At 50.5% G+C, this 13,076-nt stretch overlaps 1 protein-coding gene across 1 annotated transcript in view; it reads right to left on the bottom strand.

Moving 5' to 3' along the window:
- Window positions 1-815: 815 nt before the first annotated feature.
- mtcl1 (microtubule crosslinking factor 1) overlaps window positions 816-13,076 on the bottom strand; it is a gene marked incomplete at both ends in the record, with an annotated part of 56,738 nt that continues 44,477 nt past the window's right edge. Inside the window, 4 exons of the mRNA XM_079750535.1 lie at window positions 816-1,043; window positions 5,565-7,221; window positions 8,035-8,111; window positions 8,836-9,147. Of these exons, the coding sequence (XP_079606661.1) occupies window positions 816-1,043; window positions 5,565-7,221; window positions 8,035-8,111; window positions 8,836-9,147 (2,274 nt within the window). The remainder of the gene's footprint in view (window positions 1,044-5,564; window positions 7,222-8,034; window positions 8,112-8,835; window positions 9,148-13,076) is intronic.

Below are 13,076 nucleotides of genomic sequence, written 5' to 3'. Positions count from 1 at the left end.
CTCTTTTGAAGTAAAAATACATAAATACATTAGCATCAGAAATGACATCATGTGTTCCTGCTTCAGTGAAGCACAAGAGATAGTTTCTTCCTCTTCTGTGTTTTGGACAAAAAAATAACTAAAGTGGCCTGGATGCAAGCTGTAAGACACAGGACTAAAACAAAAGTGTGCTTTTGTTCAACAGAACAAAAACAAAAACATTTAGTCTGCTGATTAATTCAAAATGAAATAACAACGAATGAACCCGAAACAAAAAAGTTGTAAACGTACCCAAAAAAAAAAGGAGTGTAAACTTTATATTTGAATGAACATAACGGCTGATTCTCTTTGACACCTGAAAGAATAAAATAGTGGGCTGGGAATAACACAAGTGTTTACAGGCACCTCTTATGGAAATGTAAGTGAGAGTTGTTGTCTGTCCGTGATGTTACAGTACATTCCAGGTTCTAGGAAGGAAGAGGTTCCGCTGCCCTTTCCTCATTGGTCATTGGCTGGTGCTACTGGGGGGGGGGGGGGGGGGGTGGAGCTTTAACCCATCTGGCTCCGCCCCCTCTTGGAGTCTCTTTGCGACGAGTCAGTTTGAGGTTGAGGTACTGGCTCTTTAAAAAAAAGGCTCCGCTGAGGAGAGGCAGGTAGAGATGGAGAGAAGAGATCGGACGAGGAGAAGAAGAAGAAGAAGAAGAAGAAGAAGAAGAAGAAGAAGAAGAAGAAGAAGAAGAAGAAGAAGAAGAAGAAGAAGAAGAAGAAGAAGAAGAAGAAGAAGAAGAAGAAGAAGGAGGAGGAGGTGGGGGTGGAGCTGAAGGAGGGGGCGGGGCTTATGTGGGAGAGTGCTCCCGTAGCCCCGCCTCCTCCTGCTCCGGTATGCTCTCGCTGTGTTCCAGTGGTGGCGGGAAGGTGAACCTCTTTTGCGCCCCGTTGCTCCACCTGGGGGAGGAGGTGGGAGAGGAGGTGGCCCAGCGGGAGGGGGGCCGGCGGTGGGCGGGGCGCGCCGGCCTCAGGAAGCAGGAGTCGAGGGGCGGGGCCACCGGGGAGCGTGGAAGGTCCTAGCCAATGAGAAGGAGTGTGTCAGGACTACAATGATTAAACGAAAAATAAATACATTAAAAAAAAAAAATTAAAAAAAGATGATAAAGACAGCTCGGAAGCTGGTATCTAGTGTGAGGATGTGAGGCTAGAATGAGTCCCGACACAAACTGAGTGAGTAAAACAAATTGTGCACGGGAATGGGAGGCATACGAAAGAGTGTGTGTTTGAATTGAAGACTTGTGAGAAGGACAAAAGCACAAAAAGAAGATGAATCTCATCCACGGACATGAGAAACCAGGAGTAGTGGGGGTGATGCTGAGGTTTGGATGCAGAAGGTTAGTGGGAGGGCCCTGCCTGACCCATCATGACAGGCCGTCGTACTCACACCCCAGCCTGAACCATGACTTGTTTTTTAATTTCCCTCTGATTTTTTTACTGATTAGACTGAAAAAAATACAGCAGGCTATCGTGCTGAACTGAAGAAACACAGATTGAGGGACGCTGTTTTCAAAAGGAAAGTTTTGGATGGAAAAAAAAAGGATATATATACAGCATTTACAATCCAAGTTTAAAATACAGATGCCAGCTGCGGTAGATGACCCAGGTTAGACAGGACTCAATGGACAGACTGAACCAATAGGATACCTGCACCCCAGGTGAATCACTTTGACCTCTGTATAATCATAACTTTGTGGCCTACGTCATACACAGTTCTTAATCGAAGTAATGACAACGGGTCGCTACCCAGGCACACTAGCATGGCAACAATCATGCACCATTGACATGGAAGTGAGCTACAGGAAGTGACCAACCACAGTGAATACATCCGTATCACATTAAACAACACCCCCCCCCCCCCACATCCTCAAGCTGGAAAGACTGTGGGGAAATCGGCATGCAAAACAATAAATAAATACAAACTGCTGCAATATCCGGATTAGGATCATCACACACATATAACCCACGGAGGTGAGAGGAAGCAGAGAGAGACGACCGTTAGGAAGCAATTGTTGTCAGTGAGTCATTCGACGGTTGTCTGTTAGTGTGAGCAGAACTGGAAATAATTAATAACGAGGAAAAAGAGAGAGCATTTTGATAAAAAAATAATAATTATAATGTTGACCGGGACAAAAAGGATTGACGTACAATGCCACAGCCTATCCAGTTGGAGATGTGGAGACAGACCAGCCACAGGGACCTAGGGGGGCGTACCGGTTAGAAACAACCTCTCTTGGGGAATGGGTGCCTTTGGAAGTGAAAAATGTCCCCAAAGGTGTCATCGCTTTAGGCCCGTTTCACACACTGGTGGTTCAACACTCCAAGTAAGGGTGCCGCTTCCAACAGCTTTTAAAATAAAGTGCAAAGGGGACTATATTTGGGCACTATATTACATCTATGTTCTTTTAATTTTGTATCGACATCCTTGTTTTTAGGGTCTGCCGCTCCCCTCAGATTCAAACCTGCACTTTATCACTTTTTCGCTACGAGCGCCAATTTAGTAAAATGTTGCCAGCGATTTTCTCGCACACTTTCTTTTTATTTCCCCACAGACCTCATTGATAAAGATAGGAGGAACGATCCACCGGTGAATTGAGCAATGGATAGTTAAATGTTATTGTTTAGACCCTGATAATTGTAAATCCTGAGTCATGGTTGTAGTAGACAAATTAAATTGTGTAGGTTGTATTCAATAAACGTTTAAATGAAAGGTAAAGCTAAGAGAAGGTTAGCATTTAATTTATTTTCCCAGTCCATTCATAAAGCGATGACTCTTTTGTTAATTGAACCGGGTCCAATACAGACGAATCACACGGTTAAAGCATGCAAACACACAACACAACACGACACCACACAACACGACACAAAATGAGAATGCAGAACAACGTGAAGACCCCGCAGATCGCGGCCCCAGACGCCGTGACCAAACGGCAGCCTGTTGTCCTGTGTGAGACATGCATTTATGAGGAGGGCGGGGTGAGAGTGCCCCCCCCCCCCCGTGAAAACCACCACCATGTCAGGGCCGGTCAAAGATCGTTCGAGAGGAGAAGAGGAAGAGGAAGAGGAAGAGGAGGAGGAGGAGGAGGAGGAGGAGGAGGAGGAGGAGTTGAGTTGGAGGACAAGGAAGAGGAACTTACATCGCGGAGACAGGCAGAAAGCTAGATTCCCCAAGGTGCGGTTAGTGTAACAGTGAGGTTCTGGGCATGGATACAGTAGAGAGGCAGGAGAGCAGAGAGAGACAGAGAGCGGAGGATTATAAAGAAAGGAGGGAGGAAGGGGAAAAGCAAAAGAGCGGGAGATGTTATTCACTGGAGTTGGGTAGGGGGTGTGGAGGGGAGGGGGGTTTTCTTTGTTTTATCAACCACACGTGGAGCCACATGTCGATGAGGGCCAGGTATTCACAACATCACAGGCGTCCACACCTGCTGTCGCCGCGGCTACCAGATAGCTAGCTAGACATGCTACACAGACAGAGACACAGTGGCTTGGCATCCCAAGGCCACATCACAGGGAGGCGTAAGAGAAACATTCAAGCGAGGTGTGTGAATAGTGAGTGTGTAGTGTGTGTATGTGGTGGTCCCTTGGAGATTGCAGGAACAAAATCCGGACCGATTTCAACATCTTGCCAGCTTGGAGAACGCCAAAATCGACTGGGATGCGGTGCTAGAATCACTGCTATCTATTGTATTTGACCAAAGGAAACCAAACAGAATCGCACTTGGAGTAGTAGTCTAATGCTAATACTATGCTAAAAAGGGGGAAGTGAACAGCAGCTGGCTTTATAGTAATAATAATAATAGACTAACACAGCAGGCAATTGGTACATATGGGAATATGGAGTCTTATTTGCCATGGGTCTGTTACGACTGGAAAAAGTCTTAGTCAGCCAAGTGCTGCCTTGTATTCATACATCTAGCTACCAACACACATGTGGCAATACATTATTAACCAACCAAAGAACAGAAACCATGACCCATGGGAAAATAAAAGCCATCGAGTCATGCATATATTTAGCTTGATTTAATTCTGCGTATGAATCTCTTTATTTCCATTAGTTCCTTCCACTTCCTCCCACGGTTCCAACACCAACCTCTCCACAGACATCAGAAGAGGACCTGCCCACACTGACTCCTCATCTTCATCACACAGGTGTCATTCTTAAGGTACCAGGGTCCATAAAAGGAGCAGACCTACAATATTAGTGGTATGAGCAACACCTGTGGTTGTTCTATAACGCCTCTGTCACAACTTATGGGCTGATTATTGTTTGACGTCGACGCAACGCAAGGGGGGTTTCCGGACCCGTTACGTCCTTGTGGACCCTCCTTGCGTCCACCGCAAGGGCCTGATGTGCGCCTCCCAAAAATGTTAACCCTCCGTCGACGCGACTCAGCAGCAAGGGCTGTGATTGGTCCGCTCACTCAAACCCGACGCAGAACCAAAACAGGTTCACGACTGCGTCGAAGCGTCTGTGTGGTCATCGCGTCGCGTCGACGTGAAACCTTAACTGAGCCTTTAAGGGCGGATTGCATCATCGAGCTGGAATCAGCCGTCGCTCTGTTGAGCTGTAGGAGCCAATAGAACAGAACCTGGAAAGAGAGTTAGGGAGATCCAAACTAGCCCCAATAACCACCCACTACCCATTAAATCACCAGGATTCTGGGTGATGTTTTAATCAAGATAATATAATTAAACTCGCTCTTGAATCACAACCCACTGCATATATTGGTATTGAGTCAATGTTTGCGAGTACTCAAAAGCCTGTAGATGTGTGTAGTATTAGCAAAGAGGTGATTACCAAGCTAGAGGCAGTGCGATGAAGTGGAAGTATCTCTCTAGAGTCACCAAATGCAAAGTGAAGTGGATGAAGTAACACTAGTGCATATGAAAGATAAATTATGAAACATTACCATCGCATCAGTCAGTAGTTTCAATCTAAGAAAAAAATATACAAACATTAACATGGCAGTAATCACATGTAACTGACTCGGTTAAGATATCCATATCTAGAAATACATATCTTAAGAGGAGATGCATGAGAAATGTTTTTTTATTTGGATTGAAGGTAAAGGTTTAGGGATCCGAACAGTGTAGCTTGGATTTTTGGAATTCATTTAACACACATCTGTTAAATGATCATTATTAGCTGAAATTATCTCTAAATGATTGCAAAGATTAACGCATGAATACTGGATACTCATTACTCCTGCCTCGCCTTCTGTTGAAATTATTGAAATGCGTTCCATCTTTCGTGACGCATTATATTATCCAGTGCAACCGAAGGAATACACCGCTGAGGAAGATTGAGCCACTAGCGCAAAAAAGACGGAATGTTGTCCGTGCGACAACAAACCTCCTCCAAAGCCCTTCCACCTCCCACATAGATCCTCCACATTTGCATGAACACACTTTCACCCTCAACCGCAAGGCATTGTAACCCCTGTATCGACGTCCAATAACCACTCGGGGGGTGGGGGGGGGAGATCAGGAGGAAACAGCGATTCTGTGGAGCCACGTCCCTGCGGTACGAACACATTTACCTCGATACATCCGGTCGCGCCCCTGTCCGCGTCGGCGTGCCTGGAGCCGTCCCTGCCGTTGTGCCCGGGCCCTCCGGGGCCCCCGGCCGACGGCCTCCTCTCCTCCCTGCAGCCCTGCTCCAGGAGCTTCTTGTTGAGGATGCGCGCCGCGTTCTCCGCCAGCGAGTAGCCCGGCGGCGCCGACAGGTCCTGCCGCACGCTGGGCCCCACCTCGGGGGTCCTCTCCCCCCCGTGCGCCTCCGCCGCCGGCTGCACGGGGCTGGGCGAACGCCCGCGACACGTCCGGGGGTACTCCTGCGCCGCCGCCGCCGCCGCCGCCGCCACCGCCGCCACCCGGGGGTCCGTGGGCGCGTGGGCGGGGCTGGGCTCGGCCGTGGGGGGCGGCGTGGCCCGGGCGCGGCTGGGCGACTTGTTGAACTTCTGCAGCGGGTCGTAGGCCACGGGCGTGTGGTCGATGATGTTGAAGAGGCTGGAGAGGCCGTCGTTGATGGTGGTGTGCACGGGGCTGTCGCGCGTGGTGGTGGAGCGCGCCCACGCCGACTCGCTGTTGCCCTTCTGCGGCGCGGCGGCGGCGGCGGCGGCGGCGGGGGCGACGAGAGCCGGCGGCGGCGTCCGGCTGCAGGCGGGCGCCAGCTCCGCCGAGCCCTTCCCCGACGCCGACAGCTTGCGCTGGAGCTTGGGCGAGCCGTACTTGGGCGAGCAGCAGGGCCTCTCGAACTTGCCCTGGCCCCCCGGCGAGTACGGCACCTTGCGCGTGCCGCGGGACGGCGAGGAGACGGGCGTGGAGCCCCCGCCCTTGGGGGTGTGGCAGCGGTGGGGGCTGCTGGTCGGGGCGCGCAGAGCGTCCGTCTGCAGGCCCACGCTGATGGTCTGCGTGGTCTGCGTGCCGCGCGTGGTGAAGCCGTTGGTCTGGCACGCCGTGTCCCGCAGCGCCGGGCCCGGGGGCGAGCGGACGGCGTTCCGCACGGAGAACGCCACCTCCTTCATGTCGTCGCTCAGGTTCCGGGAGAGCTGCAGGTCCAGCGAGGAGGCGTAGCCCACCGCGGGGCAGAGGGGCGGCTGGCCGGACCAGCGGGCGCCACCGCCGCCGCCGCCGCCGCCGCCAAACACCTCGTCCGCCGTCGCCGCCGCCCCAGACACGCCCTCCGCCCCGCCTCTGGACCTGCTCCCTCTGGGGTACAGGAAGTCGGCGTCGGCGGAGCCCGCGGCGGCCGCACACTCGGAGACCACCAGGGGCCGGGGGGGGCTGTGGAGGATGTGGACCCCGTAGTGGTCGGCGCCGACCGCGCCGGCCGGCAGCGCCCCGGGGCCCCTGGGGCCGGCCTTGGCGTGGCAGTGCTCGGGGCTGCTCAGTGTGCTGGTGGTCAGGGTGGCGCTGGTGGTGAGGTACCAGGCGGGCGGCGTGAAGGGGTCCGGGTGGGCCTCCAGGGGCCGCTCCGACGCCCAGGCCTCCAGCAGGTGCACGGGGGCAGCCGCCCCGGCCGGGGGGAAGTCCCAGCCCTTGCTGTTGAACTCCTCGATGTACTTGAGGTCGTCGGGCGACAGGGGGGGGGTGGCGTCGTCCCGCTCTGGGTCGCCGTGGCGACTCTTGTCCGGGAGGAACGGCGAGCTGTCCATCAGCCTCTGGAAGTCGCTCATGGAGCACACCGACTTGGCTCTGTGGATGAGAGACACACACACACACACACACACAGACACACAGACACACACACACACAGACACACACAGAGACACAGACGCACACACACACACACACACACACACACACACACACACACACAGACACACACACACACACACAGACACACACACACAAACACACAGGAATGAGAGGGACCTTGACAGAACAGTTCACAGTTAACAGTTATAATCCACTTCCACCTCCAGAAGTCTTTTTTACAGTATTACCTCCACGACACGGAGACGTGACAGTTTGAAGGGCAGGCTGTGCAGTATGCAGCATTAGTATAGTCTGCATTATTCAACAGGGACTCTGGAGTTAGATAACATGTTCCTTTGAAAACCCATCCATCGTGAAGAAAAGAACAACTGAAATCACTGCTGGAAACAGAGGAACTCACCGTCACCTCTGATGGAAGTCAGCAGAGGCAACACAACAGGTTCACCCCCCACAGGCTTTATAACTCTTTACCTTCGCAAGCAGAGCCGCAACCGAGAGGGGAGGGAGCGTATTCTTTAAAGTTCAGTCCCAGTGGGATGCCAACTGTTGTGGCAATAATGAAAATGCAGCAGTGATTAAAATTAACTGCAGCGCCCATTGTAAACATAATGGATGAACTCTGAAGAACGGCTCTTGGGGGGTGTGTGTGTGTGTTTGTGTTTGTGTTTGTGTGTGTGTGTGTGTGTGTGTGTGTGTGTGTGTGTGTGTGTGTGTGTGTGTGTGTGTGTGTGTGTGTGTGTGTGTGTGTGTGTGTGTGTGTGTGTGTGTGTGTGTTAGGGGGGAGGTTACCTGAACAGATTCCCGCCGCTCATCTCCTCCTCTGGGTACTCGGGGCCGCTCTCTCGCTCGGATATCTCATTCAGCGCCTGCTCCCGGTAAGAAAATAAAAAGCATCAACCATAGGAAGGAACGGTTCTCAACAGCAGCACTGATTAAAAAGTGCTTGAAAAAACAGCTCAAATGCTGAGCGCTAATTGATATAGATTACTAGGCGTCTTGATTTGCCTAATTACTTTTGCGCTCACATAATTAAATGATTATAGAGGGTAAACATTGACATTTGATTTTGCACTCCAATCACAGGGATAAGTGTAGCAGTTGGATTTTACAGTACGATGACTTATTAAAGCTGCCATCAGCGACTTTATCTCGCCGCACTTTGTTTTGATTAAATTATTTGCGTCGGGTAACCATCAAAACAAACGCATGAGAACCACGAGACTCGGGGGGGTAAGCCAAAGCTGCTCAGTGTAGCTCTAAAGTTGACACATCATACCACCAGGAGTGAGTGTGATTAGCCATTACAATCCGTTTTGAAAATCTGCCTCAAGTGACATCACAAGTGGGCGTGCCCACCTAGATGCGTGCTGGATAGATCAGTCTCCCAGCCTACCCAGTGGACTGTTGCAAAACGTTGCTCATCTATCCGTCACACATCACAGGTGGACACGCCCACCTGTGATGTCACTAGAGGCAGCAGCTCGTAACGGCCCACCCCACTCACACCTGGTGGTATAGTATGTCCCCGTTAACCTCCAACTGGGACGGGCTGGGGGTGGAGAAAGGCGTAACGTAAGAGCCAACACTAGCCTCCTTCATGCAGGGGAACCTCTTCTCGCCGTCCAGCCGGCATGGCGCCGGGGCCTCCAGGCCGCCCATGGGGTCCAGGGACAGGGCGTCCAGGAACAGGCTCTCCGTCTGGGCCTTGAGCCGGGCCCGGGCGCCCGGGATGTCCTCTGGCACGGCGGCGTCCGACTCAGAGCGGGAGCGCGCCGCCGCCGCCGCCGCCACCGCCGAGGGCGAGCGAGGGGAACGAGGGGAGCGTGGGGAACGCGGGGCGGACAGCCCCCCCTCCTTGAAGCCCTCCCCCTCGGCCCGGCGGGAGGTCAGCTCCCGCTGCATCTGATTGGACGGACGTGTTCAGGTTAGGTTGTAGGTTCTGGACTCTGAAACCCCCTCCCGTTTGCCCCCAAGAACCCTGGACCATTCACTTTTTGTTTTACTTTAATGTACGCATACGGTTTTGTTTGAGCATTTTGTTTTGCCTACCTTGGCACCATTCAGAATAATTTTGCACTATTTAGAATGTATTTATTTTGAATAATATTGTTTTATTCATTTTACAAAATTGTATCCTTTTGTACTTATTGCACCGTGGGTCAGAGACAAACGCAATTTCAATTTGTTTGCACACATTTGGGAATTGACAATAAAGCTGCCTTTGACTTTGATGGCAACAGTCAACAGTAAAACGCGATCGACGTGGTTAGATCAAGCCGGAACACAGCGCGTCTTATTTTACTTGCGTGTATTCTGTTCTCTTTCTGCCGTTACCTTGAGCAGAGCGACTGGACCAGAAACTATCCCAATCCCCCCCCTACAGGGGTCACTATAGTAGGACTGGATTGATCCCCGGTGAACGACATGATACCAGCCGTCATAATATTCCTTGTTCTATAAACCAACCCAAACACAACTGAATCCATGACCACAATCCCCAAGACTGCTACGCCGAACTACAGCCCTGCCGGAACCCCAAGTCGAAGCCTTTGCAAGAGACGTGGAAAAGAGGGACGTGCCTAGAACGGCAAAAGGCGGTGGTTGTCTGGGAAGGAGTAACATCAAAGCAACCTCAATGACATTCGACTCAGTTCAGAAAGTGAATTTGGACCGCCCTGATAGGCAATTCAGATGTTCAAGGTGAGGCATCTGTTCTCCATAGCACGACACCTCTCCACAGCACACCGTTCATACGGCATCCCCTTCCCTTTTATTTGAAATGATGCGGAGCAGGTGGGCGCGTCGCTGAATATGTATGCCCTTCCCTGCTTTATATTCACACGGGGAGACGCACGCCCAGCAGGTAGCCCCCACGAAGCCACCGAGAAACCAAGAGAGGGTGAGGCGGCTGACTAATAGGCTTGAACCAAAGGAAGGGACATTTAACCTCATCAAGGGTACCTGACCCCTGATGCGACAAGTGGAAGCAATGGCCGTCGGTCAGGGGCATGCTATCTGTTTACAGGAGGCATGCTATCTGTTTACAGGAGGTATGCTATCCGTTTACAGGGAGGTTGGCTATCCGTTTACAGGGAGGTAGGCTATCATTTCACGGGACCTTCTTCTTCTCCCTCCCTCTCTCTCTCTCCGGTGTTTCCCATCCACTGATGCCTCAGCACTTCCGACCCCATTTCCTCTATGTGTGCGGAATGCGGAAAGTGGTCGTATTCGGGCTCTTTATTCCCCTTCCCTGCCTCAAAGCGTGCATTAGCCTACTCAACAGTGTCCTGTGCAAGGCTGTGACGCACCCTGGACTTCCGGAGGTGGTCGATACGCGGCCCGTCGCCTCATCGATGCTCATAGGAGACATGAGTTATGTATCGGGCGCAAACCATTAGCAAAGGCCTGCTGCTAAACCAGGCCGTAGCGAGAGAGAGGAGGCACCATGGTGCCACCCTGCTCTTCTTAATCTAGGTGAAGTCACTCCCTTTCCCTCATGTTTTTCTTTTTAGTTTCCTGTCGTGTGAGAATTTCCCCAGTGGTGCGTGGCAGTATTTATATCCGGTTAGATGCGCACATTATATAAGCACGCATGTTCACGCGAACACACAATTAAATATAAATGTGTTAAAGGTGTGTGTAGTGTTAAATGAAGCAGCTTCGTATAGAAATTCGAATGATATATACTGTCTTGTCTGCCATCTGCCAATCAAATATCTCCCTGCAGTGCAGAGTGGAAGTGGGAGGAGCCAAGGTTTAACAAAGGGAGGAGAGAATCTTATGAACAAACCACCTGTGAAAATAAAGTTATGGCCATTTCTGATTGAATAGTGATATTAAGTGGGTCATAATATCGGTAATCCATGTTTGGTTTTGGATCTGCCGTTATTAGAATTAGCTTCCTCCTTGATGGGTTGGCATGAGACTTTTTAAGGAGTCCGAAAAATATTATCCACCAATTTCTATCCTTTAATCCTTAATGATCTTATATAAAACAAAAATAACCTTGATTTAATTATACTTTCAGTGCACCCTTTCCCCATTAAGCTTGTGCTACATCCTGTTATCGCTTCTATCAATCGTTGCGTTTCCCGGTCACCTGATAAAGTCTACTTATTCCGACAGAGAGAGGTCATGTCACATTCATTTAAGAGACCTGTTCTGGGAAAACACCTGAACACCTGATTTGCCTGGTAAAATAAGACAAAAATGTCAGTTCCATCAAATAATTTGCAAAACAATTTTGAGGTGGACTGGCTAAGTGCTTTAAGTTGACCCCAAGGTTCAACAAAATGCAGGCAGTGTTCTTTTGTGAGGAAAGCTTTCAGGTAAAGCGCCATACAGTTGTCTTTATAGACAGTCGAGTTTTAAAAAGGCTAAAGTCTAAAGCTCCGTCTCCTTTTCTTCTCGCCAACCTTCACACCGAGTCTCTGGGATGTTCTTATAAATGTTCTTCACCCACTCACTCTCTGCCTCGTCTTCGTCGCGGCCGTCCGCTCGCTTGAGTTTCCCTTGATGCTCTCTATTCATCCCGCTCTCTCTCTTCCTCTCACGCTCTGTTACGGTTCTTTCCAACTGCGGATATCTCCCTCCCTCGCCCTCTCTGAACCCATTGTACAATAAACTCTTTCTCCGTATTTTTCTCTTTCCCGCCACATCCCCTTCAGCTTTCTCTCTTTCTCTCTCACCTCTTTCTCTCTCACCTCTTTCTCTCTCACCTCTTTCTCCCTCACCTCTTTCTTCCCCAACCCTTCCTTTCTCTCATTTCATTCCGACTCCATCTCTATTTTTCTTCCCCATACAAAAAAGACTCAAAAAAGCAACGCCTAAAAGGCAACATCCCACCAACGATTACATCATAGTCTACACTATATCTACATCATCAACAACAATAATCCTAACACCACCACCACCACCAACAACAATAATCCTAACAACACCACCAACAATAATCCTAACACCAAAACCACCACCACCACCACCACCAATAATCCTAACAACACCACCAACAATAATCCTAACAACACCACCAACAATAATCCTAACACCACCACCACCAGCACCACCAACAATAATCCTAACACCACCACCACCACCACCACCAACAATAATCCTAACACCACCACCACCACCACCACCACCAACAATAATCCTAACAACACCACCACAACCACCACCACCACCACTCCTAACAACACCACCACCACCAACAATAATCCTAACACCACCACCACCACCAACAATAATCCTAACACCACCACCACAACCACCACCACCACCACTCCTAACACCACCACCACCACCAACAATAATCCTAACAACACCACCACCACCAACAATAATCCTAACACCAAAACCACCACCACCACCACCACCAATAATCCTAACAACACCACCAACAATAATCCTAACAACACCACCAACAATAATCCTAACACCACCACCACCAGCACCACCAACAATAATCCTAACACCACCACCACCACCACCACCAACAATAATCCTAACACCACCACCACCACCACCACCACCAACAATAATCCTAACAACACCACCACAACCACCACCACCACCACTCCTAACAACACCACCACCACCAACAATAATCCTAACACCACCACCACCACCAACAATAATCCTAACAACACCACCACCACCAACAATAATCCTAACACCACCACCACCACCAACAATAATCCTAACACCACCACCACAACCACCACCACCACCACTCCTAACACCACCACCACCACCACCAACAATAATCCTAACACCACCACCACCACCACCAACAATAATCCTAACACCACCACCACCACCACCAACAATAA

The sequence above is a fragment of the Pollachius pollachius genome (assembly GCF_949987615.1).
Source record: "Pollachius pollachius genome assembly, chromosome: 14".
Lineage (NCBI taxonomy): Eukaryota > Metazoa > Chordata > Actinopteri > Gadiformes > Gadidae > Pollachius > Pollachius pollachius.
The sequence above is the reverse complement of the archived record's forward strand: the minus strand, read 5'-3'. Positions and strand labels throughout refer to the sequence as shown.